This window comes from Pristiophorus japonicus, chromosome 6 (assembly GCF_044704955.1).
Source record: "Pristiophorus japonicus isolate sPriJap1 chromosome 6, sPriJap1.hap1, whole genome shotgun sequence".
Taxonomy (NCBI): domain Eukaryota; kingdom Metazoa; phylum Chordata; class Chondrichthyes; family Pristiophoridae; genus Pristiophorus; species Pristiophorus japonicus.
Window position 1 is genome coordinate 8,218,549 of NC_091982.1, and position 27,922 is coordinate 8,246,470.

The window sequence follows — 27,922 nt, forward strand, 5'->3', positions numbered from 1 at the left end:
AAGAGCTGAGGGAGGGTGGACTGGTGCAGCACGAAAGAGTCATGACAGCTGTCAGGGAATCTGGCGCACACGTGCATGATCCTTTTATGGTTACAGCCGAGTTACACATTGAGAGAGTGGAAGTCCTGAGTGATGTGGGGTTGCCTTGATGGCCACATGTGTACAGTCGATGATGCCCTGCAGCTGTGGGAAGCCAGCCAGAGCGGCAAAGACGAGCGCCCGCTCAGTAACATCGACTTCATCAGTGACAAAGTTTACATAATAGACTGACTTGTGAAACATGGCATTGGTCACCTGGGTGATTGCATCTGTGGGCGGCCAACTGCAAGATCCCGCAAATGTCTGATGCAGATCCCTGGAAGGAGCCTGAGCCCAAGAAGCTGAGGGTGGTGATGACTTTGACAGCCACTGGTAAGGTATGCCCACCCGATCCTCTGGGCAGCGGGTTTTGTTCCAGCAATCTGCAAATGTCTGCGATGACCTGGTGCGATAGCCTGAGCCTCCTGAAGCACTGCTGCTCAGTCATGTCCAGGAAGCTAATCCTCCGCCTGTATACTGTGTTGGGGCCTCCGGCACGGTACACCCCTGTGCTGACCCCTTCTCTCCTGTGGACCATCAGGTCGTTGAGGAGAAGGCTGCTGTTGTGGTTGCTGCTGCTCATGTCATCGGTGTTATTGATGGTGGGGCTCATCTTGATCTAATTCTGAGGTCCAAGGTGAGACAGCGTAAGGGGCTGATCAAATATACGACAGGTAAAGTGGCGATCAGAGGCACAGTTCCCCAATGTTCTGATAGTGACGAGCAAAGTGGTGAGAGTGGCTTCCAAGGTTGCAGAAATGAGTTGCAAATTCCTGACAGCTAAATCTCTGCACAAAATGGAGTCAGCAAGAGCCTTTCCATTAGGCAAGGAAGCAGGTGTGATGTGGGAGTATTTCAATGTTTTTTCCAGCCGTCACTTAATGTACTCACACAATGGCCACTGAACTTCCGCCTCCCCTTCACAGGCGAGATTTCCGAGGTGCATGAATCCCGTGCACAACAAGTTAAAGCCAAAACCTGATGTTAAAAAGTCTCTCAACAAGTAATTATTGACTTTAATGAGGCCACCTGCCTCTCCCGAGTGGGTCCGTGGCAGGCCTCGAAACACGCCCCAGTTAAATGTGGAAGTCGGTGGGATGACGGCAGGTTCTCGATGCGCTGTCTTTTTCTGTGATTTTAACTGCAGACCCGCTCCCAAACCCGCACGCACGCCACTGGGAAAATTCCGTCTTCAATTTCTCCTCCAGCCCTAGTTAAATTTGCTCATGGATCTTTTTCCTCAGACACCATCCATCTCCCTTTCAACATCACCTCCTCAAAAAACCCATCCATCTCACCTCAAAAAACCCATCTACCTTCTTCAATTACTGCACAATCTCTAACTTTTCCTCTCTAAGGTCCTTGAACATGCTGTCATAAGAATTGTGTCATATGTCATCTGCCAGTTCCATGCCCATCTCAGCCTTTGGCGATTCTCACAACACCAATAGTCCTGGCCCAAGTCATAAACGACACTCGGTGACTGTGACCATACTGTATTGTCCTCTTCGATCTCTTTGCACAAGGCACTTGAACATGTCATGTTCCTCTGCTCTTCAGTTGTTCAGCTCCATGGCACTACCCTTGCTTGGTTGCACTCCAATCTGTCTGAATGTAGCCAGCACATGTACTGCAATGTCTTCTCTTCCTGACCATACACCATCACCTGCAGAGTCTATCCCTGGCCACACACCATCACCTGCAGAGTCTATCCCTGGCCACCTCCTCTTACTTGTTTACATGCTGTCTCTCAGTGATATCATCCACAGAATCGAATTCCATATGTATGATGATGACATTCGGCTGTACCTCTTTACCACTTCCTTTGGCCCCACAATCTCCCCCATGCTGTCAGATTAACTGGTCAAAATCAAGTCATGGATGAGTAACAACTCCTTCCAACTTAACATTAGGGAGACTGAAGCCATCACTTTTGGCCCCTGGCATAAACTCTGCTTGTTTACCACTCACTCTATGGATTTGAGCTAGAGACCAGCCATGTTCTAATTTAATAGCAGAACAAGCGAGAGGGCCTGAATGACCTACTCCTGTTCCTATGTGCCAATCCCACCCTGACCACATGCTAGGGCTGAATCACAGCATCCATAACCTTGCCATTCTGTACCGAGAGCTGAGGTTAGACCCGACATTTTATCCATCACCAGGATTGCTTATTTCTACTTCCACAATCTCTACACCGCTCTCAGCCCCCCAACTACTGAAATCCTCATTCAATTTGTTTCTCACCTCTAGACTCATTCCAACATGCTTCCTACCAGTCTCCAATTTTTCATTTGTTCTAATTTTTCCAAACCTTATTTGTATCTGGCCAGACAATGAAATGTTCACAGGTTCCTCTGGGGTTTTCCATTATAAATGTTTACATCAGCATTTTAATGTTAAATATTGGCATAAAATGTGACTCAAAATCATGACTTGAAAGTAGGAAGTAGGTTATGTGGTCAGGAAGAGTATACCATACACAAGATTTTTAATACTCGTTAATCTCCCATCTCATTGCACACCGAAAGTCTTTTAGGGAAGCGGCCTTAGAGGGCAGCGTATAGTTGGTCAAGGGCATATGGATGTAATTCATCCCCCATTTTAAAGTCATACATTCTGTCATTATTTTTATGTAATATTTTTATTTTATGTTATTATTTAAGGTTAAACAGCAAAACTTCAGAAATTTTGGAAGCAGAGAATTCAAATTGCTTGGGGCATTGCAATTATTCTGCACTACAGACTGAGGAGCTTGGAGATAAGAACATAAGAACATAAGAACATAAATAGGTGCAGGAGTAGGCCATTTGGCCCCTCGAGCCTGCTCCCCCATTCAATAAGATCATGGCTGATCTTCTACCTCAACTCCACTTTCCTGCACTATCCCCATATCCCTTGATTCCCTTAATTTTCAAAAATCTGTCTTGAATATACTCAAAATTGATACAAGATTGAGGCTCTTCAGCACTACCACTCCTGGGACGCTGTAATTATAATGTGACACATTTGCATAAGCAGTTTCCATTATAAATGTGGATATAAAGTTGACAACAAGGTGTGCACACAGATCAGGATTTTTAACATGTTAGAGAAAAATCAATTTCAGCCTTTATAAGGGCTATCTGTGCAATAAAAATGCATAGCAAAACTATATGGATGCCACAATGAAAGAGGGGGTAAAAATAGGGTTTGTAGCGAAATGATAAAGTGGCACATCACACCAAACCTGACTGATAGCTGATGAAGTTGAGATGGTGGCGAATGAACTGGTAACAAGGCTTGCCATACCAGCATACCTTCGCAGGACAGTTTTATCATGCTTGAAGTTGAAGAAAAGAACTTTAGGGTAAAGCTGACTATTATGTTACTGGTAGTGTCAACCGCTGCAGTCCTTGCAACAGATGGTATAGTTTTATAACTGACCCTGAGATTGTATATCCAGTTCTGCATAATCATTGTCAATTAGATGTGGCTCTCCCTGTAAATGTAGTTGGGAGAATACTGACAAGTGGTTCAGTCTGTCTCTGTTGCAGCTTCTATTGTTTATCCTCCTCTTCCTTCAAAAAGCATAAGTGAAAATGGTAGTCTGAACAACCAAGTGGACACAGGAAACAAACAAAATAAATAGCAAGCAACAATTCAGAAATAGTATGAAGATGCTGCTATAAATCTTACTGTGGAATTCTTTAAATACATTTCCATTAACTGCAGACCCTAACAGCCCTAGTCCTTGAGCAGGTTGATGACTTGTACTAGCATGAAGATTGTGTGAAAATTTGATTAGTCATCAGTGCCTAATATTAATATAATTAATTGCAAACCAGTGGCCGCTTCTGTCTCCAGTACAAAACCCAATTGAAAAATTGGAAGTGGTACTAAATAGATGGATTCTCCACCAATGTTTCTGATTGGTTACAGCCATTAATCAGGTGCAACCATTTGGAAAAATCTACTCTAAATATTCAAAATTGAGTGAAGTTTAGAAAACATGAAACCTGAAAAACAGGCGCAGCGCCATCACATTTCATGGCCATTATGCCTGCTCCTTTCACAAACCTAATACGTTTGCCTTACCATAGCATCTCAACCAATATGACATCACGCACATAGCCATTGGTGTTCTCTTGCAAGACGTCGTATTGCAAAATTGAACTTCATGCCGACCGTTTCAGGCCCAATAAACGGGTGAAACATATACTAATTTCTACCCCAGAGATTCTCTTTGAATTCCAGGCCTCCATCCCGGCCCAGACCCCGAGGTGGGCTCCACTTCTGCCACTGGTCAGCTAAGATGGCAAAGGAAGATTGAAAAAGATGATTTTTCTCCAAGTTTCAAAGACTGATAGAGCACAGAAGGAGGCCATTTGGCCCACCGTCTCTGTGCCAGCTCTTTGAAAGAGTTATCCAATTAGTCCCATTCCCATACCCTTTCCCCATAGCCGTGCAAATTTTTTCCCTTCAAGTATTTATCCAATTTCCTTTTGTAAGTTATTATTGAATCTGCCTCCACCACCCTGTCAGGCAGTGCATTCCAGATCATAACTCACTGGCATATAAAAAAAAAATTCTCCTCATCTCATCTCTGGTTCTTTTGTGAATTACCTTAAATCTGTGTCCTCTGGTTACCGACTCTTCTGCCACCGGGAACAGTTTCTCCTTATTTACTCTATCAAATCCCTTCATGAAGCCACACGATTGCAATTCAATACAAATTAAATATCTGTCTCCTAATTGCCTTTAAATAATGTATTTAGTCCAGGGTATGTAAATAAACCATTTTTAAAAGGAGCCTGGAACCAAAAAGTGGAAATTAATTTCACAAGGAAGTACTTCTAAAGCTGCCGCCTGTTCTGAGGATTAAATGGTGGCATAAAGCATTATTGACCTTTAACCTCTTCGTTTGCAGTTATGTGATGCATGCAGTATCTTTCAATGACATGGAATGTGGCCACCTATCTGCCTTAGCCACTCGACAAGTGAAGATTAAACGGGACCCTGTCTACGGTTTTGGGTTTGTGGCTGGTAGCGAGAAACCTGTGATAGTGCGAGCTGTGTCACCAGGTGAGACATGAAACGTTTTGACGGAATTCTTTATTATATTCACATTTTTTATCAATCTGTGTCTGCTCTACATCCTTAGCTAATAATGAGGACTAACTTGTTCCTCTCCTCATTGAGTCAAACCGTGTTAAAAGACCGAACAGTTATTCTTATAATATGTTTGTCCCTCCTCTCCCAAATGCCCTGGCTTCATCCTCTCCCTAACATTCCCATTGATGGGTTTAAGTTAATCAGGTTTGAGATACTTTGCAGTGTATAATTGAACTTGATCAAGTTTCGACAGTAAGTTCTACTTGATGAGACAAATGTTGTACTCCTGTTGGGCTTTATAAATCATACCTTGGGTCCATGGTGAGAAATTACTCATATGTGAAATTAAATAATGGCTGCACAGAAGCTGAGACTTTGATATATTTCAACAGCTGTTCTTTTTTGTCAGCAGCTTCCTCCATCATTTTTTGTCCATCCCTGCTGGCCTGAGGTATTGATTCCTTGCTGGAGTACAGTTGCACAGGTGCCTTACTCCAGTACCAACATGTAACTATTCATGTCTGAGCCTTGGCAGTGAACGTTGCCGGGCCATTTTATCACAAGGGTCATAACAGCGGAGTCCAACCCTGACTGCATATGACATCCATACGCATGCAATTACAACAGGAGTCACTGAATAGGAATCAGAAGCAGGAATCCTGATCAATTTGCTCCTTTCCAATCTGGGACACTCAGACCAATTATAGCACCTTTATTGCTGCCAAGACTGAAATAAACTAACTCAAGCCTGATTGAGCTTGAGATCATCATGGCTCAATTAAACACTAGATAAACATGGTGAGCATATTGGGAAAGCTCTGGGTGGTTCCTGTTCAAGCAGCTTTGGAAAATTAAAACACTGAGTGCAGATTAAAAATTGGCTATGCTTTCTTTCAAATTCATCAATGTGTTTCCTTAATGACTCCATTACTGATTACATTACCTAATGTGGAACTGAGCCATATAGGCAAGGACAGATCCAAGGTTTGAATCTCGGTCTGTGCTGAGATGGCTGATCTCAGCCAAGAAAGCAGTTAGCCCAAATAATTGACCTCAGTACCCCTTAGCTAGGTAGTGGGCAGAATGAGCCAGTGTTCCCTACCCTGATGGCTTTTTCTGCTGAAAACTCTGTGCTTAAAAGCAGGATCTGGCTCAGCTGTAATGATCCCCGCAGTAAATTAACCCGATGAATGAAGAATGGTGACTTAGGAGAGGTGGTAGAGAACTGCCTGTGGTACCATAGCCCAGCATGAGTTAGGACCTTGAGACAAGGAGGGGAGGAAATTGAAGGGAAAAAATCTAGTGTGGTTGACTTTCATGCAGGTTTATATATTTTTTAATTAATTTTGTTTGAAACACTTTGCTGCAGTTGTGTTTGTAATGTTCCCAGGTCTGAACTGGTATTTTGACTGGTTGCATGCAGGAAACATAATGAATCCTGGTACAAATAGAGCCAACATGTTCCTCTTGTAGATGGCCCTGCTTCTCTGTAACCACCAGCTCCCTAGTGTTGCCACTAATAATAAGTGAAAATATTGCTTCCCCAATGCCAGGCCTACAAATACAAAACCACCACTATCAAACCTCTCTAATACATGAAAAAGGCAATAGTTCTAGAAATAGATAGCTACCATTTACTTTTCCACATAAATTACATTTTATTTATGTTTTAATTTGTATTAACTGTATATAGACTCCATAGGATGATTTTATTGAAATTTTATTCGTAATGTAAAGTCTCACCTGGCAAGAGTACAAATCAAGAATTAGGCACTTAATAGATGGTAAGTTGTGGGAAGGTCGTAATTCATAATATACACTATAGGTGGGCAAGACTCCATGCTGGGAGCATGGTCACTGTAGATCAAACTATTTACAGGTAGAAATTATGAGAGGCCTCACAGAGATCAGACCTAGATCTCCGCAGGTGGTGAGCAATACTGATATATTAGCCAGTGGCAACACATGCTTTACATTATACCCTCTCTACCCTGCCCCACTGCTGTTAACTTAGCAATAGGTTTGGCTGAGCTACCTTTGTTTATACTTGGTGCATTTTCTTTGGTTTTCAATCATATCCAATACGATGGCACACATTTCCAACTACGACCCATCAGGGCCATTAGAGTCCAGTCAGAGCTGAATGAAATAATTTCATGAATTTTAAATAGTACATATTGTGGAACATTGCCAATGCCATGGAATATTGCAAGGTTGCAATCTGATCTTGAGGTTCAAATGACAGTTGGTCTTGTGATTTATGACGTTACTTTGCAATTAATTTCCTTCCTTGGAATCACTCCTGAATCTCTACTATCCATTATATAATGCAAAACAGGAGCACAATTAACAATCGGTTTAACTCTCGAGTAAATCCCTGATTAGAAAATCCTGCTGTTACAACAAGCTTCGTATCACACTTTCCTAAGCAACGGAAGGAAAATATTTTCAACAAAAAATGAAAGAAAAAAATGTTGCTCTTCTAATAGTAATTGATAAATGAAGTGAGGTGGTGATGTATTATTCAAACCTAAAAGGTCATGGTTTCAGTCCCCTGCCTATGGTGAGTTTGCTAATCTCAGCTGGGGCAGCAGTTGAGGTGCTATAATTGACTTCCGTGTCCCTGTGTTAAGGAGGGGACAGCTTAGACAGAGTTCACACTCTTGATAGTTGTCCAGTGATTCCTACTGGAAATTGTACATGTACAGCTGTAGGATAAAGATAGGAACAGGCGCAGATGCAATGCCTCCTGTGGTCAAATAGTCTGACTGTCTAGATCCTTCTGGAGAATGACCACTTTATCAAGCTTTCAGAGGCTGGCTAGACCTCTACCTCAACAGGAATCAGCACCTTTGGAAGACGACAGAAGAGAGAGAATTGAAGAGGGGGAAAAAGTGCAAACTTCAACAAGAGAGCTGGTGAATTGGAAAACTGCAGATTATAATCAAATCAAAATAGTTTTCAAAGCATTAGAAGACTGATAGTGTATTATAATCTGTCGCTGCATTGTAGATGGGAAGCATATTACAGGCTTTTAATGCATTAAAGATAGTAGTGTATAACAGGCAGGCAGTGTATTGCAGGGCTGCAACATAATCTGGCAGCTCGGACAACACTTCTAAAGCTCTTGGACAGTCCTGCACTCACAGCCACCACTTATTCTCCGGAACAAGCTGAAGCATATTTCTTCATGGTAATTACAATTTTGAACTATATAAGAAAAAGTTTAATATATCATTCTGGTGCAAAAATGCTAAGCCATTTGTCAAAGAATTAACGTCACTTGGGTAGATTGTCAACTTACCACCTGAGTGTAATACAGGTTGAACCTCTCTTATCCGGGACTCCCTTATCCGGCACCATCCCTCGTTCGGCACCATTCCCAACTGCTGGGTGGCGCATGCGCAGACACTTCTCGTGGCCTGCCAATCCGCCAACACTTCTCGGGGCCTGCCAATCCGCCGACACTTCTCGGGGCCTGCCGATCCGCCGACACTTCTCGGGGCCTGCCAATCCGCCAACACTTCTCGGGGCCTGCCAATCCGCCAACACTTCTCGTGGCCTGCCAATCCGCCAACACTTCTCGGGACCTGCCAATCCGCCAACACTTCTCGGGGCCTGCCAATCCGCCAACACTTCTCGGGGCCTGCCAATCCGCCAACACTTCTCGGGGCCTGCCAATCCGCCAACACTTCTCTGGGCCTGCCAATCCGCCAACACTTCTCGGGGCCTGCCAATCCGCCAACACTTCTCGGGGCCCGTCAATCCGCCGACACTTCTCGGGGCCCGTCAATCCGCCAACACTTCTCGGGGCCTGCCGATCCGCCAACACTTCTCGTGGCCCGTCAATCCGCCAACACTTCTCGGGGCCCGCCGATCCGCCAACACTTCTCGTGGCCTGCCAATCCGCCAACACTTCTCGTGGCCTGCCAATCCGTCAACACTTCTCGGGGCCCGTCAATCCGCCAACACTTCTCGGGGCCTGCCGATCCGCCAACACTTCTCGTGGCCTGCCAATCCGCCAACACTTCTCGGGGCCCGTCAATCCGCCAACACTTCTCGGGGCCCGTCAATCCGCCAACACTTCTCGGGGCCCGTCAATCCGCCAACACTTCTCGGGGCCTGCCAATCCGCCAACACTTCTCGGGGTCTGCCGATCCGCCAACACTTCTCGTGGCCTGCCGATCCGCCAACACTTCTCGGGGCCTGCCAATCCGCCAACACTTCTCGGGGCCTGTCAATCCGCCAACACTTCTCGGGGCCTGCCGATCCGCCGACACTTCTCGGGGCCTACCAATCCGCCAACACTTCTCGGGGCCCGTCAATCCGCCAACACTTCTCGGGGCCTACCAATCCGCCAACACTTCTCGGGGCCTGCCAATCCGCCAACACTTCTCGGGGCCTGCCAATCCGCCGACACTTCTCGGGGCCCGTCAATCCGCCAACACTTCTCGGGGCCTGCCGATCCGCCGACACTTCTCGGGGCCCGTCAATCCGCCAACACTTCTCGGGGCCTGCCAATCCGCCAACACTTCTCGGGGCCTGCCGATCCGCCGACACTTCTCGGGGCCTGCCAATCCGCCGACACTTCTCGGGGCCCGTCAATCCGCCAACACTTCTCGGGGCCTGCCGATCCGCCAACACTTCTCGGGGCCTGCCGATCCGCCGACACTTCTCGGGGCCCGTCAATCCGCCAACACTTCTCGGGGCCTGCCAATCCGCCAACACTTCTCGGGGCCTGCCGATCCGCCGACACTTCTCGGGGCCTGCCAATCCGCCAACACTTCTCGGGGCCCGTCAATCCGCCAACACTTCTCGGGGCCTGCCAATCCGCCAACACTTCTCGGGGCCTACCAATCCGCCAACACTTCTCGGGGCCTGCCAATCCGCCAACACTTCTCGGGGCCTGCCAATCCGCCAACACTTCTCGGGGCCTACCAATCCGCCAACACTTCTCGGGGCCTGCCAATCCGCCAACACTTCTCGGGGCCTGCTGATCCGCCGACACTTCTCGGGGCCTGCCAATCCGCCGACACTTCTCGGGGCCTGCCAATCCGCCAACACTTCTCGGGGCCTACCAATCCGCCAACACTTCTCGGGGCCAGCTGATCCGCCGACACTTCTCGGGGCCTGCCGATCCGTCGACACTTCTCGGAAGTCGTTCCATTGGAAGTAAAAATTGTGTCGTTTCTTTATCTGATGCTGACCTGCAAAGCTAGTTTTACACTTGGGCAACAAGTTGAAAATCTACCCCAGTGTTTCTTAGCAAAAGCGATTTGTTAGATTTGCAGGGGTGGGCAATTATTTGGGCTGAAGGGCCACTTAACAAATTTCGGTGACTGTTGAGGACCACATACATAAAATGAATTATGTTACCAACAGCTACCTTTAAAATTTGTTCTGGCATTTATTGTACAACGAACCCTTCATGTCGCTTCCACACTTAATAAACATAACACTTATTAACATGCTAACAAGCATGATAAAGGCTTACGAGTCACATTGAAAAGTGCACGGTCTGTTTACTCCAAATGATCTAAATTCATTTTTATAGTGGAAAATAAGAGAGCAATCCTGCTTCCACTTGCAATTATAAACAAGGTATAAGGCACAATCAAGGATAAAATCATTTATACTACCTTTAAAAATTACACATAAAAGTACTTCTTTAACGACTTTGAAACCTCGCTAAGAAAAAATTCGATGACTTGGAAAATGATTTGCGCAGCAAATTGCACCCCAGATCAGTCATCAAATTGGGCTTGTTCATTGTCAAAGAACTATCGCTCCTGAGAAAAGCCAAGAATTTGTGGACTTTCACTTGAGAATGGGCACCTTTATAATACACATTTCTTCCCCGAATAGTATTGTTACTGGGACTGGCCAACAACATAAACCCTCTTCCAGTCATGAAATAAACTTACATTTTTCATAGTAAGGGGAAAAAGGACCTAAATTAAAAACAGTCAATGTAATGTCCAATATACCCAGGTCCATTTAGTTTTGCCTCCGTTATGCTAACTAAGTGGGATAATATTAAAACAAGTGAATAATTGTGCAATAACTAATAACCCCACTAACAGTCATTGGTAAGAGCAAATTGGTAAATTGTTAAATTTGAAACAGGCCAACTCATTGTGTTGATTATCACTCCCACTTCTACCCTCCCAATAATTTATAAACATAAATTCAGATAATAGTCAGATACTATCTTAACTACACAAAATGTAGTGTAAAATAGTAAAATCTCCTGTTACTCAATGAATGAAATGATTGATTGATTGATTATGGCAGGTGGAAGGGGTATCAGTGGGAAAGCATTTTGGTGCCAGTGATCATAATTCAGTTAGATTTAGGGTATTATGAAAAGGGCAAAGATAGACCAGGAATAAAAGTTCTCAATTGGGGAAAAGCCAATTTTACAAAACTGTGATGTGATTTAGCCAAAACGGACTGGAAACATCTACTTGAAGGTAAACCAGTGACAGAGCAGTGGAAGGCATTCAAGGAGGAGATCCTGAGGGTTCAGAGCAAGTATGTTCCCTTAAAAGAAAAGGGTGGGACTAACACATCCAGAGCCCCCTGGATGTGAATGGGGCATACAGGATGGTTAAAGAAAAAAAAGGGAGGTTCATGACAGATGGCAAGGGCCCAATACTGCAGAAAGCCTTCAGGCGCAGGACGAGGGCGCCAAAATTTGGGGGTCCCAAAAAATGGCGTTGATCAGATCTTGCGGAACAGTTTACTTTGTAGCTTCATGGGTTGTTGCACCAAACAACTCAGGAGAACAATTCATCTGAAACTAAACGGTTGCTTCCAACACAAGTTGCACTTTTAAAATAACAATACAGGGCGTTGAGCTTTGAATGGTTAGCTGTATTAATTAAATAGTTTATTTTAACTGAATGTCTTGGTCGGTGGAGACGGCAGCATTTTAATCGACAGTGCGTATCCTAAATGGTTCTAGCCCTGGAGAAGCTGTTTAAGCCTGGCTGAAGTTTCACAGGCTAACGGGAAACTGACTCAGCAGAGAGAAGGATGACGAGGGCAGACCATCTCATGTCCCTCCTCCTCCTGCATCTCTTCATTTCCACGTAACTCACCCATGATGTCAGTTTCTTCTCCTGCGGATGACGCCCCCGGAGTTGACGCCTGCTGCTGCCCTTCAGGACCACCGACAGTTCAGAAATAGCACAAAAAAAACAACGTGGCTTCTTCTCATATCATATTGTTATTGATTTTTATTATTAGACCAATTACTTTTTCACAACGGCGGTCCCACACAACCAACGCCATTTTGGGACCATGCTTTGATCAGGCATGAATCATGACTCCTTTAATATAAAATCAAATGCAAAAACAAGTCTCTATTTACACCAGCTGCATTTCTCCAAATTCTCGAGATACACCACTGTTTACTCCCGATAGGGCCATCATTAAATGGCCCAAGAATGTTCTGCTTGAACCAAGATTACACTTGAATCCGGATTTCTATGCACGGCAGATAACATGGATAACTTCCAAATCTTGACTGAATTATCCATTATGTAACAGGATCTTAAGGAGATTTTTTTCTCACACAAAATCTATCACACTTTTCAAATACTTGTTGTTTTAGGTTAAGTTGACGACAATCGCAACTTGGGACAAGGAACTCATTAAAATAGGGGCAATGGGTTGACAGTATTCTGAAATCAGATTATGAGTAATTATGTACATTATCTTGGGGACCATTCCCGAATGTCTGCAGCCACCCCAAGGTGCTTCTGTTGTTTAACTTGCTGGGTTCTTCTGTGTGGTTTCTGAGCGTTAACTTTACTGGGTTATTCGGGCAGGTGTTTATCTGCGATCCAAAGCTGGGTTGTTTCCATTCCCCGCAGTTACTCCAGTTAAAGGGTAATCGTTGATATCGCATCGCTTCTGGGGCTCTGTTTCACTCCTGTACGATTTCGTATTTGCCTTTCTTTCAGTCGTAATGACATGACAGGGAATTAAAAGATCACATGTTTGGAGGAATCATGTGATAGATTGGTGAAGCTGCGGTACATCACATCGGTACCACGTACTTGAATTTTAAACAGTCTAATAGCGCAGTCTTGTGCCTAGTAATCAGGGTGCTCAGTGTAACGAGCCGCTTGTCCTTGTTGTCTATGCTTTTATAGAGGAACTTTTGAGGATAGCCCGAAACTCAAAAGCAAGCCATTAAAAGAGACGCAATAGTGAGCGCACATTAAAACATATACACAAAAAATAAAACGGAAAGAAAACATACTTATTGTGATCCATTGTTAAAATGTCAAATGTCAAGCTACCCTGATTAATTTGGCCAAAAAGGTAGCTAACCCAGGCACCCTGTGAGATTGGGAATGGGGTTTTATGTTGAGTGGGGGGAAGGAGTGGATGTAGAAATTTGTGCACAACACGGTTTGATATTTCTGTAAGAAAGTCCCCGTTGATGGTCTTTCACTCAGTTTGTCCCCACCCCTCTCTCCTTCGGATTCACCTGACTTAATCCCCCTTCAGCAGGTTATTTAATTCCCGCCTTTCGCGCATTTTGGTACAAATATGAAGATGAGCTCAGCCAGTTGTCTAGCAGAGGCTCTCCCTTATAAAAAGCCATCAGAAAATACCTGCCCTTAAAATAAATCAATAAACAGGCACCCTAATGTGGTGGTGGCTGGGGTCCCACTGGGAGTGGTTAGAGAGGAAAGGGGACCCGGGGGGAGGCAATGCTCTCCAGCAATCACATCCAGTCCAACTAGGTGGGCATCCCACCCAGATCCATCCAGGATCCGCCAAGCCCATTCGTTCCAACCCCATCAGCATCTCTCCACTGTCACCAGCAGGCTTTGATGCAGACTCCACTGCTTTTGGGCACCCAATCGCAACCTTTATGAACAGATCGCTCAGTGAAAAGCATTTCCCCCTGTAAAGTCCTGTCCCTGCAGTACAGACTCACACGAGGCAAATGCTGAAGTCAAGGTCACTCAGGACCTGCACCTTTATTACACAGCACTCGAATGCCACACTTGCCTGAGACCTGTCCTTGTATACCTGTCTGGGACAGGTATCCAGTGTCTCCTGCAACTGCACCCCTGGTGGTAAGGTAAGCTTGTGGTTACAGGTCATCTCTAGTTACAGTCATGTATAGCATGGTAAGATACAGTTATGTACAGTAGTATGAGATGCATGACATCACCCTCCCCCAAGGTCTTATTGTCTTTATAGGTTCAGTCCCTCAGGTGGTCTACGCTATCGCGTGGAGTGTCTTAGTTGTGGTTCAGTTGTTTGCCTCAGTGCCTGTTTTTCTTTCGGTGTGATTGCTGGTATCTCGCCTGGGCTGTCTGTTTCGTTCAGTATGATTGTTGGTGTCTTGCCTGGGCTGTCTGTTGGGATTGCCCTTTCCTCAGGTTGTTTCCTCTGTCTGCCCACCAGGTGTGGTGTGAGTTCCACATTGTAGTCTGCTTCTGGTTCCGCAATGTTGTTGGTAAATCTACTTTTGACTTGGTCTACATGCCTCCGGCAGGTTTGCCCATTGTCCATTTGTACCACCAGTAGCCTGTGTCCTTCCTTGCCTGTTACTGTCCCTGCAAGCCATTTGGGACCCCTGCCATAGTTTAGCACAAACACTTTGTCCCCTATCTCATTCCACCTCCCCCTCGAATTTCGGTCATGGTACTCAGTCAGCTTACGGCGCTTTGCCTCAACGACTTCATGCATGTCTGGGAGGATTAATGAGAGCCTTGTCTTTAAGGTCCATTTCATCAATAGTTGCACGGGAGGAACTCCAGTCAATGAATGCGGACGAGATCTGTATGCCAGCAGCAGTCTCGACAGGCGGCCCTGCAGCATGGAACCTTGGACTTTGAGCATGCCTTGTTTAATGATCTGCACTGCTCGCTCCGCCTGGCCATTGGAGGCCGGCTTGAACGGTGCCGTCTTAACGTGATTTATGCCGTGGTCACTTATAAAATCTTGGAATTCTGCGCTAGTGAAGCACGGACCGTTATCACTGACCAATATGTCAGGAATGCCGTGCATTGCGAACATGGTTCCAAGGCTCTCCACAGTGGTGGAGGTGGTGCTCGAGTTTAAAATGGTGCATTCGATCCACTTTGAAAATGCATCTACAACTATGAGGAACATGTTGCCCATGAATGGGCCCGCATAGTCTATTTGCACCCGCGATCACGGTTTGGTGGGTCAGGGCCAGGGGCTCAGTGGAGCTTCCCTGGGGGCATTACTGAGTTGGGCGCAAATGGTGCACCGCCGGACGCAGAGCTCCAAGTCCGCGTCAATGCCAGGCCACCAGACGTGGGATCTGGCTATGGCCTTCATGAGAACGATCCCTGAGTGCATGTGGTGGAGTTCCCGGACAAATGCCTCTCTGCCTCGCAGAGGCATGACTACTCGACTGCCCCACATCAGGCAGTCTGCTTGTAGTGATAGCTCATGCATGCGCCTATGGAAAGGTTTGATCTCCTCGGGGCAGGTATCGCGAGTCTCTGCCCAGTCACCAGTTGGGACACATCTTTTTACTAGGGATAACGTGGGGTCGCTGGTCGTCCAGGCTCTGATTTGGCGAGCCGTCATGGGCAAACCTGTGGATTCAAAGGCATTGATTGCCATGACTATCTCACAGTCCTGTTTGTCAGACCCTTCCGTGGTCGCCAGGTGTAGCCTGCTAAGCGCGTCGGCACAGTTGTCTGTGCCTGGTCGGTGCCTTATGGTATAGTCGTAGGACGCCAGCATGAGTGCCCACCGTTGAATTCGCGCCGAGGCGTTGGCGTTTATTGCCTTGCTCTCAGATAGCAGGGACATGAGGGGCTTGTGGTTGGTTTCTAATGCGAACTTGGCCCATAAAAGGTATTGGTGCATCTTTTTGACACCGTACATGCACACGAGCGCCTCCTTCTCCACCATTCCGTACCCGTGCTCCGCCCGCGAAAGTGACCTGGAGGCATAAGCTATGGGTTGTAATTTACCTGCACTATTGACATGTTGTAAAACGCACCCGACCCTGTATCCTGATGCATCACATGTAAGAACTAACTTTTTACCTGGATCAAAGAAAGCCAAAACACTGTTGGAACACAGAAGGTTGCGTGCCTTATTGAAGGCGCGTTCCTGGGCGTCCCCCCAAAACCAATCGCACCACTTTTTGAGTAGTACATGGAGAGGCTCCAGCAGCATGCTAAAGTTCTGCATAAAGTTCCCAAAGCAATTGAGTAGCCCGAGAAAGGCACGCAGTTCTGAGACATTCCGGGGCCTGGATGCCAGGCGAATTGCTTCTGTTTTGGACTCTGTTGGGCGGATTCCATCAGCAGCAATCCTTCTGCCCAAAAATTCAACCTCGGGCGCAAGAAACAGGCACTTGGATTTCTTAACTTTTAGGCCTACCTGATCCAACCGCTTTAGTACTTCCTCCAAATTACGGAGATGGGAGTCGGTGTCCCTGCCCGTGATAAGTATGTCGTCTTGAAATAAAACCGTCCCCGGGATGCACTTGAGCAGACTCTCCATGTTGTGCTGGAATATGGCAGCTGCCGACCTGATGCCGAATGGGCATCAATTGTACGTGAAAAGGCCTCGAAGTGTGTTGATGGTGGTGAGTAGCTTGGATTCCTCGGTCAATTCTTGCGTCTTATACGCAGATGTGAGATCTAGTTTTGAGAAAAGTTTACCTCCAGCCAATGTGGCAAATAAGTCCTCCGCTCTGGGCAGCGGGTACTGGTCCTGTAGGGAGACTCTGTTTATGGTAGATTTGTAGTCCCCACAGATTCGTACGGGTCCATCAGGCTTCATGACTGGGACGATGGGACTTGCCCAGTCGCTAAATTCCACAGGTGATTATAATGCCTTCCCGCAGAAGCCTGTCCAGTTCATGTTCAATCTTTTCCCTCATCACATAGGGTACAGCTCTGGCCTTGTATGGACCGGTCTAGCATCCTGTGTGATGTAGATTTTGACTTTGGCCCCTTTGAAAGTGCCCACACCTGGCTGAAAGAGATGTTCAAATTGCTTTATAACTGTTGAGCAGGAGGTCCGTTCCTCTAATGACATGGCATGGACATCATCCCATTTCTAGTTTAGTTTTGCCAGCCAGCTTCTCCCCAGCAGTGCTGGGAGATCTCCGGGGACAATCCACAGGAAGTCGGTTCACTGTCCATTTGTATGTGACTGAGAGCATGGCGCTGCCAAGGACTGGGACGATTTATTTGGTATAGGTCCTTAGTTTGATGTCGACCCTTGTGAGTTTTGGTCTGTCTCTTTTGTGCGGCCATAGCTGTTCAAATTGTTGAGAGCTCATGAGAGATTGACTCGCTCCCATATCCAGCTCCATGTTGACGGGCATCCCGTTGAGTGGGACCCTCATCATTATTGGAGGCATCTTGTTGTAAAAGCAGTGGCCATTGATCGTGTTGACCCGCTGTACCTCGGTGTCCCGGGTACTGTCCCCACCGTCTTCTGGTCCGCTTTCCGACCCTTCCGATTCGTATACCAGCCGAGCTGCCGTTTTTCTGCACATGCGGGCCAGATGCCCTGTATAGTCACAGTTTCTGCAAACAGCATGCTGAAATCGACACCCTCTTGATGACTGCCTTCCCCCACATCTCCAGCACAGACCGCTTCCATTGTTTCCAAAGGATGAGCTGCGCCTGGCTGATCTCTCTTGAGCTTCTCTCAGTTTGTAGTTGATTGCTCGCATTGTGGGTTGATGAGGTGTGAATGGCCGTTCATGTGGCCCTTGATGGCTACTGGCGCCACTGCCTGCTGTTGAGGGCCTGCTCTCCTGCCTTTGTCTGTGTGGGGGTAGCGACTTGTTTCACCATGTGAACCCCTTGTTCCGATGTTTCGTTAGTTGTCGTACCCGCAGTGTAGATCAACCTCGTTTCTTCTTCGTCTGCCAAGAATGTCTGTGCAACAAGTGCTGCTGCCTCTAGGGTCAAGTTCTTGGTCTCTATGAGCTTTCGAAATATGTCTGCGTGGCCTATTCCTTCAATAAAAAAGTCTCTCGGAGAACTCACGTAAGCTAACCAACCTCCGAAGTTCAGCCACAAAGTCGGGTATGCTCTGGCCCACTCAGTGTCTGTAGTTGTAGAACCTGTGTCTGGCCATGTGTAGGCTGCTCGCTGGCTTCAGGTGGTCTCTTACCAGTGTGCTCAACTCTTCAAATGACTTGCTTGCTGGTTTCTCGGGTGCCAGCAGGCCCTTCATTAAGGCATATGTTTTCGAGCCACAGCTGGTCAAGAGATGGGCTCTTCTCTTGTCTGCCTTATCGTCGCCTAACAAGTCTTTGGTTACGAAGCTTTGCTGGAGCCTTTTTATAAAGTCCTCCCAATTATCTCCAGCATTGTATTTTTCATCTGAGCCGTTGGTCGCCATTCTGTGGATTCTGTAATCCCGTAACTCGTCGCCACTGTAGAGTCCTGTCCCTGTAGTACAGACTCACACGAGGCATATGCTGAAGTCTAGGTCACTCAGGACCAGCACCTTTATTACACAACTCTTGAATGCCACACTTGCCTGAGACTTGTCCTTATATACCTGTCTGGGACAGGTATCCAGTGTCTCCTGCAAATGCACCCCTGGTGGTAAGGTAAGCTTGTGGTTACAGGTCATCTCTAGTTACAGTCATATATAGCATGGTAAGATACAGTTATGTACAGTAGTGTGAGATACATGATACCCCACCCAGACCGTGCTGTTTTGACTGGGGCCACTTAGGTTGGTTAGGACTTGCGCAGAGTTAGGTTGTAGGGATCCTGATCCCGGTGATCGAGAAGCTTGCTTTGCCTGACGCCTCCGAGAAAGCCATCGACGAGGATCAGTACATCTCGCATAACTTGAGTTGAGGTGGAGGGGATTGGCGGGGCGCCAGGTGAACAGTTTGTCTAATGCGCCAGTTACCCTTGCGCCTGCCCTGCCTACAGGAGTGTAGAAATTACAAAAGCAAAGAGAGAGCATGAAAAAATGTTGTCAAGTAAAATCAAGGAAAACCCAAAGATGTTTTATAAATACATTAAGAGCAAGAGGATAAGGAGTAGGGCCTATTAGAGACCATAAAGGTAATCTGTGTGTGGAGGCAGGAGACATGTGTATGGTTCTTAATTAATATTTTGCGTCTGTTTTCACAAAAGAGAGGGATGATACAGAAATGTATTCCAGGCTGTTAAGAGAAGTAAACGAGGAAATAGCAGAGGCTCTGACCATCATTTTCCAATCCTCTCTGGCTACAGATGCGGTGCCAGAGAACTGGAGGACTGCTAAAGTTGTACCTTTGTTTAAAAGGGAGAAAGGGATAGACCGAGTAATTATAAGCCAGTCAGCCTAACCTCGGTGGTGAGAAAATTATTGGAGAAAATTCTGAGGGTCAGGATAAATCTTCATTTAGAAAGACACGGATTAATAAAGGACAGTCAGCGTAGATTTGTTAAGGGAAGGTCGCGTCTGACTAACTTAATTGAACTTTTTGAGGAGGTAACAAGGAGGGTCGATGAGAGCAGTGCGTTTGATGTTGTGTATATGGATTTGATAAGATCCCACATGGCATACTGGTCACGAAAGTAAAAGCCGATGGATTCCAAGGCAAAGTGGCAAGTTGAATCCAAAATCGGCTTGGAGGCAGGAAGCAAAACGTAATGGTTAATGAGTGTTTTTGTGACCAGAAGGCTGTTTCCAGTGGGGTTCCACACAGCTCAGTACTAGGTCCCTTGCTTTTTCTGGTATATATCAATGACTTAGACTTGAATGTAGAGGGTATGATTAAGAAGGTTGCAGATGATACAAAAGTGACTGTGTGGTTGATAATGAAGAAGAAAGCTGAAGACAGCAGGAAGATATCAATGTTTCTATTATATTCAAAATGGAGTTAGAGGAAGTCCTTACTACTAGTGGGATCAAGGGGTATGGCGAGAAAGCAGGAAGGGGGTACTGAAGTTGCATGTTCAGCCATGAACTCATTGAATGGCGGTGCAGGCTAGATGGGCTGAATGGCCTACTCCTGCACCTATTTTTCTATGTTTCTTTCTAACTGGTCAGGTGGGCAGAACACTGACAAATGAAATTCAATCTGGATAAGTGTGAGGTAATGCATTTGGGGAGGGCTAACAAGGCAAGGAAATACACAATGAATGGTAGGACACTGAGAAGTGTAGAGAAACAAAGAGACTTTGGAGTGCATGTCCACAGATCCCTCAAGGTAGCAGGCCAGTTAAATAAGGTGGTTAAGAAGGCATACAAAATATTTGCCTTTATTAGCCAAGGCATAGAATACAAGAGCAAAGAGGCTATGCTTGAACTGTATAAAACATTAGTTAGGCTACAGCTAGAGTACCGCATGCAATTCTGGTCACCACATTACAGGAAAAATGTGTTTGCACTAGAGAGGGTACAGAGGAGATTTACGAGGATGTTGCCTAGACTGGAAAATTTTAGCTATGAGGAAAGATTGGATAGGCTGGGTTTGTTTTATTTCAAACAGAAGAGGCTGAGGGCAGATCTTATTGAGGTGTATAAAATTATGAGGGGCCTAGATAGAGTGGATAGGAAGGACCTATTTCCCTTAGCAGAGGGGTCAACAGCCAGCGGGCATAGATTTAAAGTTATTGGTAAGATGTTTAGAGGGAATTTGAGGGGAAATTCTTTCACCCAGAGTGTGGTGGGGGTTTGGAACTGAAATGGTTTTGGAGGCAGAAACCTTCATCACATTTAAAAAGTACTTGGATGTGCACTTGAAATGCCGTAACCTACAGGGCTACAGACCAGGAGCTGTAAAGTAGGATTAGGCTGGATAGCTCTTTGTCAGCCGGTGCGGACACAATGGGCTGAAATGGCATCCTTCGGTGCTTTAAATTTCTATGATTCTACAATTATATGTTGTACTGAAAGTCTACATGGCTATTTGGCATTGCAGCTTGAGTCTGCGGGGCCTACAACACGAGAGGTTTTCCTTTTTTAGTGTGGTGGGTACGGGAGCCCGAGGCTTCGCAAGGCCTGAGCAACAATCGCATGTCATTATCTGGAGTCCTTGTGCTCCGGGATGCACATCCGTGTCTAAGACGACGATGAGCACCTCCCTGCCAAAAGACTGATTCTGCGATTGAGCACACCCATTGAGAAGTGGTGTTCACAGGGAGTGCCCCAGGCTTGCGATTTCCCAACCTGCATGCCATGTCAGCAACACTCCTCACTAGGAGCACTCAATTACAGGATCAGCTCTCAAATGTCTTCCCATTCACTCACAATTTAAGAATTTCCTATTCTCTCCCATTGAATGGAATGGCAAACGAGCCAAAGGTGGGCAGCGGGAACATTACAAGAACACCCGCAAAGCCTCCCTGGTAAAGTGCAACATGACAACTGACACCTGGGAGTCCCTGGCCGAAGACTGCCCCAGGTGGAGAAAGTGCATCCGGGAGGGCGTTGAGCTCTTCGAGTCTCAATGCCGAGAGCGTGAAGAGGTCAAATGCAGGCAGCGGAAGGAGTGTGTGGCAAACCAGTCCCACCCACCCCTTCCCTCGACGAATGTCTGTCCCACCTGTGACAGGGTCTGTGGCTCTCGTATTGGACTGTTCAGCCACCAAAGAACTCACTTCAGGAGTGGAAGCAAGTCTTCCTTGATTCCGAGGGACTGCCTATGATGATGATGATGAGTACTTGTATAACTTATTAACAAGGTTTCCATTACGGTAACATTTAAAGTAATTTAAATTACCTTTGTAACTTAAGGTGTTAGCCTTGGCTCAATGGTAGCACACTTGCCTCTGAATCAGACAATTTTGAGTTCAAGCCCTATTCCACAGAATTGAGTACGTGATCTAGACTGACAGGAGGGAGTGCTGCCTGTTGGAAGTGTTGTCCAGAATTTTCACACTGCGGAGAGTTTGGTGTCGGCAGTTAAAAGCGCTGAAATGGACTGCGTTGGGAACCCGCCCTCATCCTGACAACTTCCGCATTTAACTGGGGCGCATTTCGAAGCGTGCCACAGACCCACTCAGGAAAGGTGGGTAACCACATTGAAGTAGTTAGCAGCTTGTTGAGACCCTTAAGAGGCTCAACAGGTTTCAACTTTTACTGCTTGTGCACAGGATTCACTGACTTCCTGAAGCTCGCCTGTGAAGGCAAGGCGGGAGCTCAGTGGCCCTTGTGCTAGGTTATTAAGTGACAGATGGAAAAAGCACATAAATATATACACCTTATACCTGCTTCCTTGCGGAAGGGAATTGCTCTTGCTGACACCATTTAGTGCAGAAATTTTGATTTCAAGTGTTTGCAGGTGATTTCTGCAACCTCGCAAGCCACTCTCACCACATTGCAAATCACTCTCACTACATTGGAGGGTTGTGCCTCTGATCTCCACTTTACCTGGCATCTATCAGATCAACATGGGTGCCACTTATGCTGTTTGACCTCGAACCTCAGATTTGGACCAAGCTGTGCTCCAACACCAACAGCACCAGCCACACCAGCAACAACACCAGCAGGAACCACAACAGCCTTCTCTTCACCGACTTGATGCTCCACAGGAGAGAGGGGCTCAGCTCAAGGCTGCACTATGCCAGAGGCGATACCCCCAACACAGGGTATACAGGCAGAGGATCAGTTTCCTGGACATGACTGAACAGCAGTGTTTCAGGAGGATCAGGCTATCGCATCAGGTCGTGCCGACAATTGTAGCTTGCTGGATAAAGTTCTGCTGCCGAGAGGACCTGGTGGACACGCCTTACCAATGGCTGTCAATGTCACCAGCGCCCTCAACTTCTTCACCTCAGGCTCCTTCCAGGGATCTGCAGCAGACATTTGCAGCATCTCGCAGTCAGCCGCCCACAGATACATCACCCAGGTGACCGATGCCATGTTTCACAAGTCAGCCGCTTATGTATGGCTTTGCCACTGATGAAACCAACCTGACTGAGCAGGTGCTCAGCTTTGTGGCTCTGGCTGGCTTCCCACAGGTGCAGGGTCTCACTGTGGAGAGTAAAGACATGAATTAGAACTCCTATGATAAGAATGTGTAATGTTACGATTATGCACACCATGATATTTCACTGGCTGCTGACACCAGTCACCAGGAGTGACTGTTGTATGCCATGTGGGATATTTAATTCTGTCACCAGGTTGCTGAGAGGTTCACCTTTCTCTGTCTCCCACCACCAGCAGCTCTGCCACTCCACTTAATTCCAGCACCTCCTCTGCTGGCATCAAAGTCATGTATATTGGAGGGCCACCTCCGGTTCTTTGCCTCTCTCTCTGTTGTTCTGCACTCTCTTCTCCTGCAAGGAGGGAAAGAAGAGAACTTTGAGTGAGTGTGATGGAATAAGTGTAAGGGATGGATGGGCTACATCTGTCACAAGGGTGACTATGAGGGAGAGGCATGACATTGTCAAATGGCCTCCTTCTGTGGCGATACTTGCTATGATTGTATTAGGCTGAGGGTGAGTGTCAGTGGTGGTTAGTCTGATGGGGAAGTGAGCAGGTGCATAGACAGTGAGCGATTGGTGGACCTGCAAGGTAGGTTGGTGTGAGGAGTGACATGCAAGAGTAGGCTTCGGAAGGCAGAGTGATGGGGTTGGGGTGGCACGCACATCAGAATGTAGTTGAATGCGGCATTGTACTCGTGAGATTAGTAAATCTCTTCCGACACTGTATCCAGGAGCGGCTCACTAAACCCCTGCTGCTGACTTCTTGGGCGATCTCCAGCCATGCCTTCTTGGTATCACTGGCTGGTCTCTTCCTACCGTTACCAGAGAATTGGATCCCCCTCCCTGCTCTGACTCCCTGGAGCAGGACTTCCCGGGAGGAATCTGAAAACCTGGGCACAGCCTTCTGCCCTGCGACTGCATCCTTCATTGCACCCTCACCAGTAAGTGTCTTGGATGGATAAGCATCGGCACCTCTCCCAACCACCTCCTACAACAACCTACAATTGTGATGTGTGCAAGGCTCCTTTAAATATCTGAGCTGAAGGCGAGTCATCGGCCATCATCAGACCCGTTCCAGTTAATTGACTGAGGAAACCGCATGACTCATTCAGTTGATCTAATTCAGTTAAGCGCACATTGGAGACCGTGCTGATGAAAGGTTTGTGATGGCAACCCACTGTGCGTCGCTCTCCCCCTTCCCCCCTGCCCCGGACCCGGTAAAAATTACGGCCGTCGTCTTTTGAAAGCGACTTTAAGCCAAGGCACTATCTGTCCTCTCAGATGGATCCGCAAGATCTCATGACACTATTCGAAGAATAGCTGCAGAGTTCTCCAGGTATCCCTCAACCAACATTACTAAAACTGATCATCTGGTCATTATCTCATTGCTGTTTGTGGGACTTTGATGTACACAGATTGGCCGCCACATTTCTCTTCATCTCTCTTCATGACTACACGTCAAAAAAAATGTCCTCAGATTGTGAAAGGTGCTATATAAATGCAAGTTCTTTCTTTATTTTATCCTTGACATTTAGTAATGTCTTTTGTACAAGGGCATCATTTTCCAAAGCCCTAATCATTCCAGAATTCAAATGTACAAAATTACTTTCTGTTAACTGCCATTATCCAAACCTCCAAGCAAATCACATCCCAAATACAAGGATAAAAATTCCCCCTTTATAAGAATTCATTTATGTGTTGTCGCCCCCCAAATCTATGCCCATCTTTCCTGCACCTCCATATGTCAATCTCGCCATGCAAGTTTCCACACCTGCCACAGCACCAAACAGCCCTAATTAAAGTCACAATTGACACCCTCGGTGACCATGGTGCACTATCTCTCCTCAACAGCCTTTAACACAGTCAACCCCTCCATCCCTCCACCTCCGTTTCTCCCTTTAAGATCCTCCTTAAAACTCACCTCCTAATATCTCCTCCTTTCACTCAGTGACCATTTATTTCTGATTGCACCTCCGTGAAACGCCTTGGGATGTTTTTCTACGTTAACGATGCTATATAAATGCAAGTTGCAGTTGTTGTTTATGTTTGAATGCACATTCTACTGACTGATGAGAGCCAAACACATATACAGTCAAGTTTAACACTTCAGGGTATATTTCCTTCCATTCATTAATATTAGTAAAAAGGGTAACACAAATATAAAAAAGATTTTCTTGCTTTGTGCTCATGGCAATTTTTTTTGTTAATGTTAGTGAAGAAAGAAATATATCCATAGTGATTAAATATCTGACCAAAAAGTCTATCTATTAATATGAAAATTCAGGCAGCTAAAGGTTTAGGAACATCCATCACATGTCAGACATAGCATTCCAGGCATCGAACTCCAGACACAGCGGGGGTCATTTTCATCTGCTAAGCGCCCGTTTCCCGCCTGATAAATGGGTGCTCAGCAGAGGAAAATCGGGCAGTAAGGAATCTCGACTGCCCTGTGGACACCCAAAATCTGCTTGATGTAATTTTCAGATGGGCCTATAAATGGGCGAGCAGCATGCCCGCGTGTTTTTGGGCTGGAGGCTGTTAAAATAAGCAAATCAGGGTCTTACCCAAGCCGGATTGCAATTTTGATGTACAAATGGATAGGGTATGCGTCAGGCACAGTCTGCTCAACTGTGCCAGGAGGTGAGTGGCCTAACCAGTCGTCTTTAAATGGATCGTTTGTGGACGTTCCGCAAAAGGGTCCCAAACCTTTTTTCCTTCTTTTTTTGGTGGGACCAGTAGGAATACAATTACTCCTCCTGGATCCACAAGAAGACGGCAGCCCGCAACCAGCCCAAGCTCACTCTTTCTGGGATTGGTTCCATTTCCTCAGGCCCGATCTGCTAGTCGGTTCAGCATAGGATCTAGCTGAATCCCCGCTCTCCCATAAACTGCGAGCTGCAGCGGGGCACCTGTTTGGCACCCATAGTGTGCCAGCTGCATTGACATGATTGTCCAAACCTGGAAATGGTTTTGACCTCCTGGCTTCAGGCCAGCTTCACGCCCGGTTTGGGCAGATGTCAAAAATTCCCCACCCCATACACACAAAGAATTTTGTAGAATTTACAGCACAGAAACAGGTCATTCGTTCCAGCTGGTCAATGCCAGCGTTTAAACGCCACACAAGCCACCTGCCACTCTAATTATCTCTTCCCACCCTGCCCCCATATCCCTCTATTCCATTGTCCCTCATGTATGCATCAAGCCTCCTCCCAAATGTGTTAATACTATTTGCTTCAACCATTCCATATAGTAGCAAGTTCCACATTTTCATCACTCCCTGTGTAATAACATCTCTACTAAATTCTTTATTGAATCTGTTGGTAGCTATCTTATATTTTTATCGCTCACAAGTGGAAACCGTTTCTCCACGTCCACCCTATCAAACCCCTTCTTAATTTTAGAGACCTCTATCAGGCCTCCTCTTTTCCAGAGAAAAGAGCCCCATTTTGCTTAATCTTTCCCAACAGTCGCATTCTCTCTGTTCTGGTTATCGCTGTGTAGATCTTTCCTGCACTTTCTCCAGTGCTTCTACATCCTAATATGGAGACCACAACTGCACACAGTACTCCAAGTGTGATCCAATCAAGGTTCGATATACATTTAACATTATCTCCCTGCTTTTGTCTTCTGTTCCTCTAAAATTGAACCCCAGTACTTTGTTTGCACTCTTTATGCTGATACTTTTAGTGATTTATGTATCTGTATTCCCAGATCTCTTTGCTCTCCTACCCCATGTAGTTTCTTAGCTTCCAAGGAAAAAAGTGGTCTCTTTATTCCATCTATCAAAATGAATCACCTCACACTTGGTTATATTGAATATTATTTGCTCTTCATCCATCTACTCTGCAAGCCTGTTTATGTCTGTATCTTGGTACAATCCTCAACATTGTTAGCTATACCCTCCAATTTAGTATCATTTGCAAATTCCAGTATCTTGCCTCCAAGTGCTGAATTAAATCATTTATACATATGGTGAACAATACATATGCGGTCTGAGCACAGATCACAGCGGGACAATACTTCCAACTTTCTGCGAGTAAGAACAACATTTCTTAACTCTTGCCCTCTATTTTCTATTTTGTAGACATTTTTCAATCCATTCTGCAACTGGCCCCAGATTCCACCTCTGACCTCTGCCATGAATCCTTATGTGGCACCTTTGCGAAGATTTTCTGAACATCCTGTACCACTTCTATTGCATTCCTCGTCTATTTCTTGTCTGTTACTTTTCAAATAATTTAATATGGTTGGTTAAGCAGATATTTATAGGGTGTGGGGAGGCCATAATGGGCCAAAGAATCCAGCAAATTATCAAAGAGGGGGAAAGACTGTGACCGGGGCTGCGATATGGAGGGATGGGGGGAGGCTGTGAATGGAGCCCCGATTGGGAAGCAGGAGGGAGTTGTGAATGGGGTTACGATCGAGGTGGCTGTGAATGGGGCCCCGATTGAAGGGAGGAGAGCTGTGAACTGGGATCTGATCGGGATGGAGGAGGCTGTGATCAGGGCGGTGGGGGGAGAGAGGCTGTGAATGGGGCACGGGAGAGGCTGTGATCAGGGTGGCGCGGGGGGGGGCGGTGTTGGCTGTGGACTGGGCCGCGATTGTGGGGAGGTGGAGCCAGTAACCGGGACAGGAGGAGGTTGTAATCCGGGCTGTGATTGGCAGGGCAGGGCTGTGAACAATGAGAAGGAAGTGGGTTTGATGGGGGTAATTGACACCAATGTTCCATATAAGCTGTGTGCATATGCATGGCCATGCAGTAATCTACAAGGTACTGCGCAGGCCACTCATAAACTTTTCCATTTGAAATACTGCGCATGTGCAGA

The 27,922-nt window shown here is 46.3% G+C and overlaps 1 protein-coding gene across 1 annotated transcript in view; it reads left to right on the plus strand.

The window, feature by feature from the left end:
* The first annotated feature begins 1,022 nt into the window (after positions 1-1,022).
* Positions 1,023-27,922, plus strand: part of frmpd3 (FERM and PDZ domain containing 3) — a 252,699-nt gene continuing 225,799 nt past the window's right edge. The window contains exons 1-2 of the mRNA XM_070882527.1: positions 1,023-1,081; positions 4,988-5,142. Of these exons, the coding sequence (XP_070738628.1) occupies positions 1,023-1,081; positions 4,988-5,142 (214 nt within the window). The remainder of the gene's footprint in view (positions 1,082-4,987; positions 5,143-27,922) is intronic.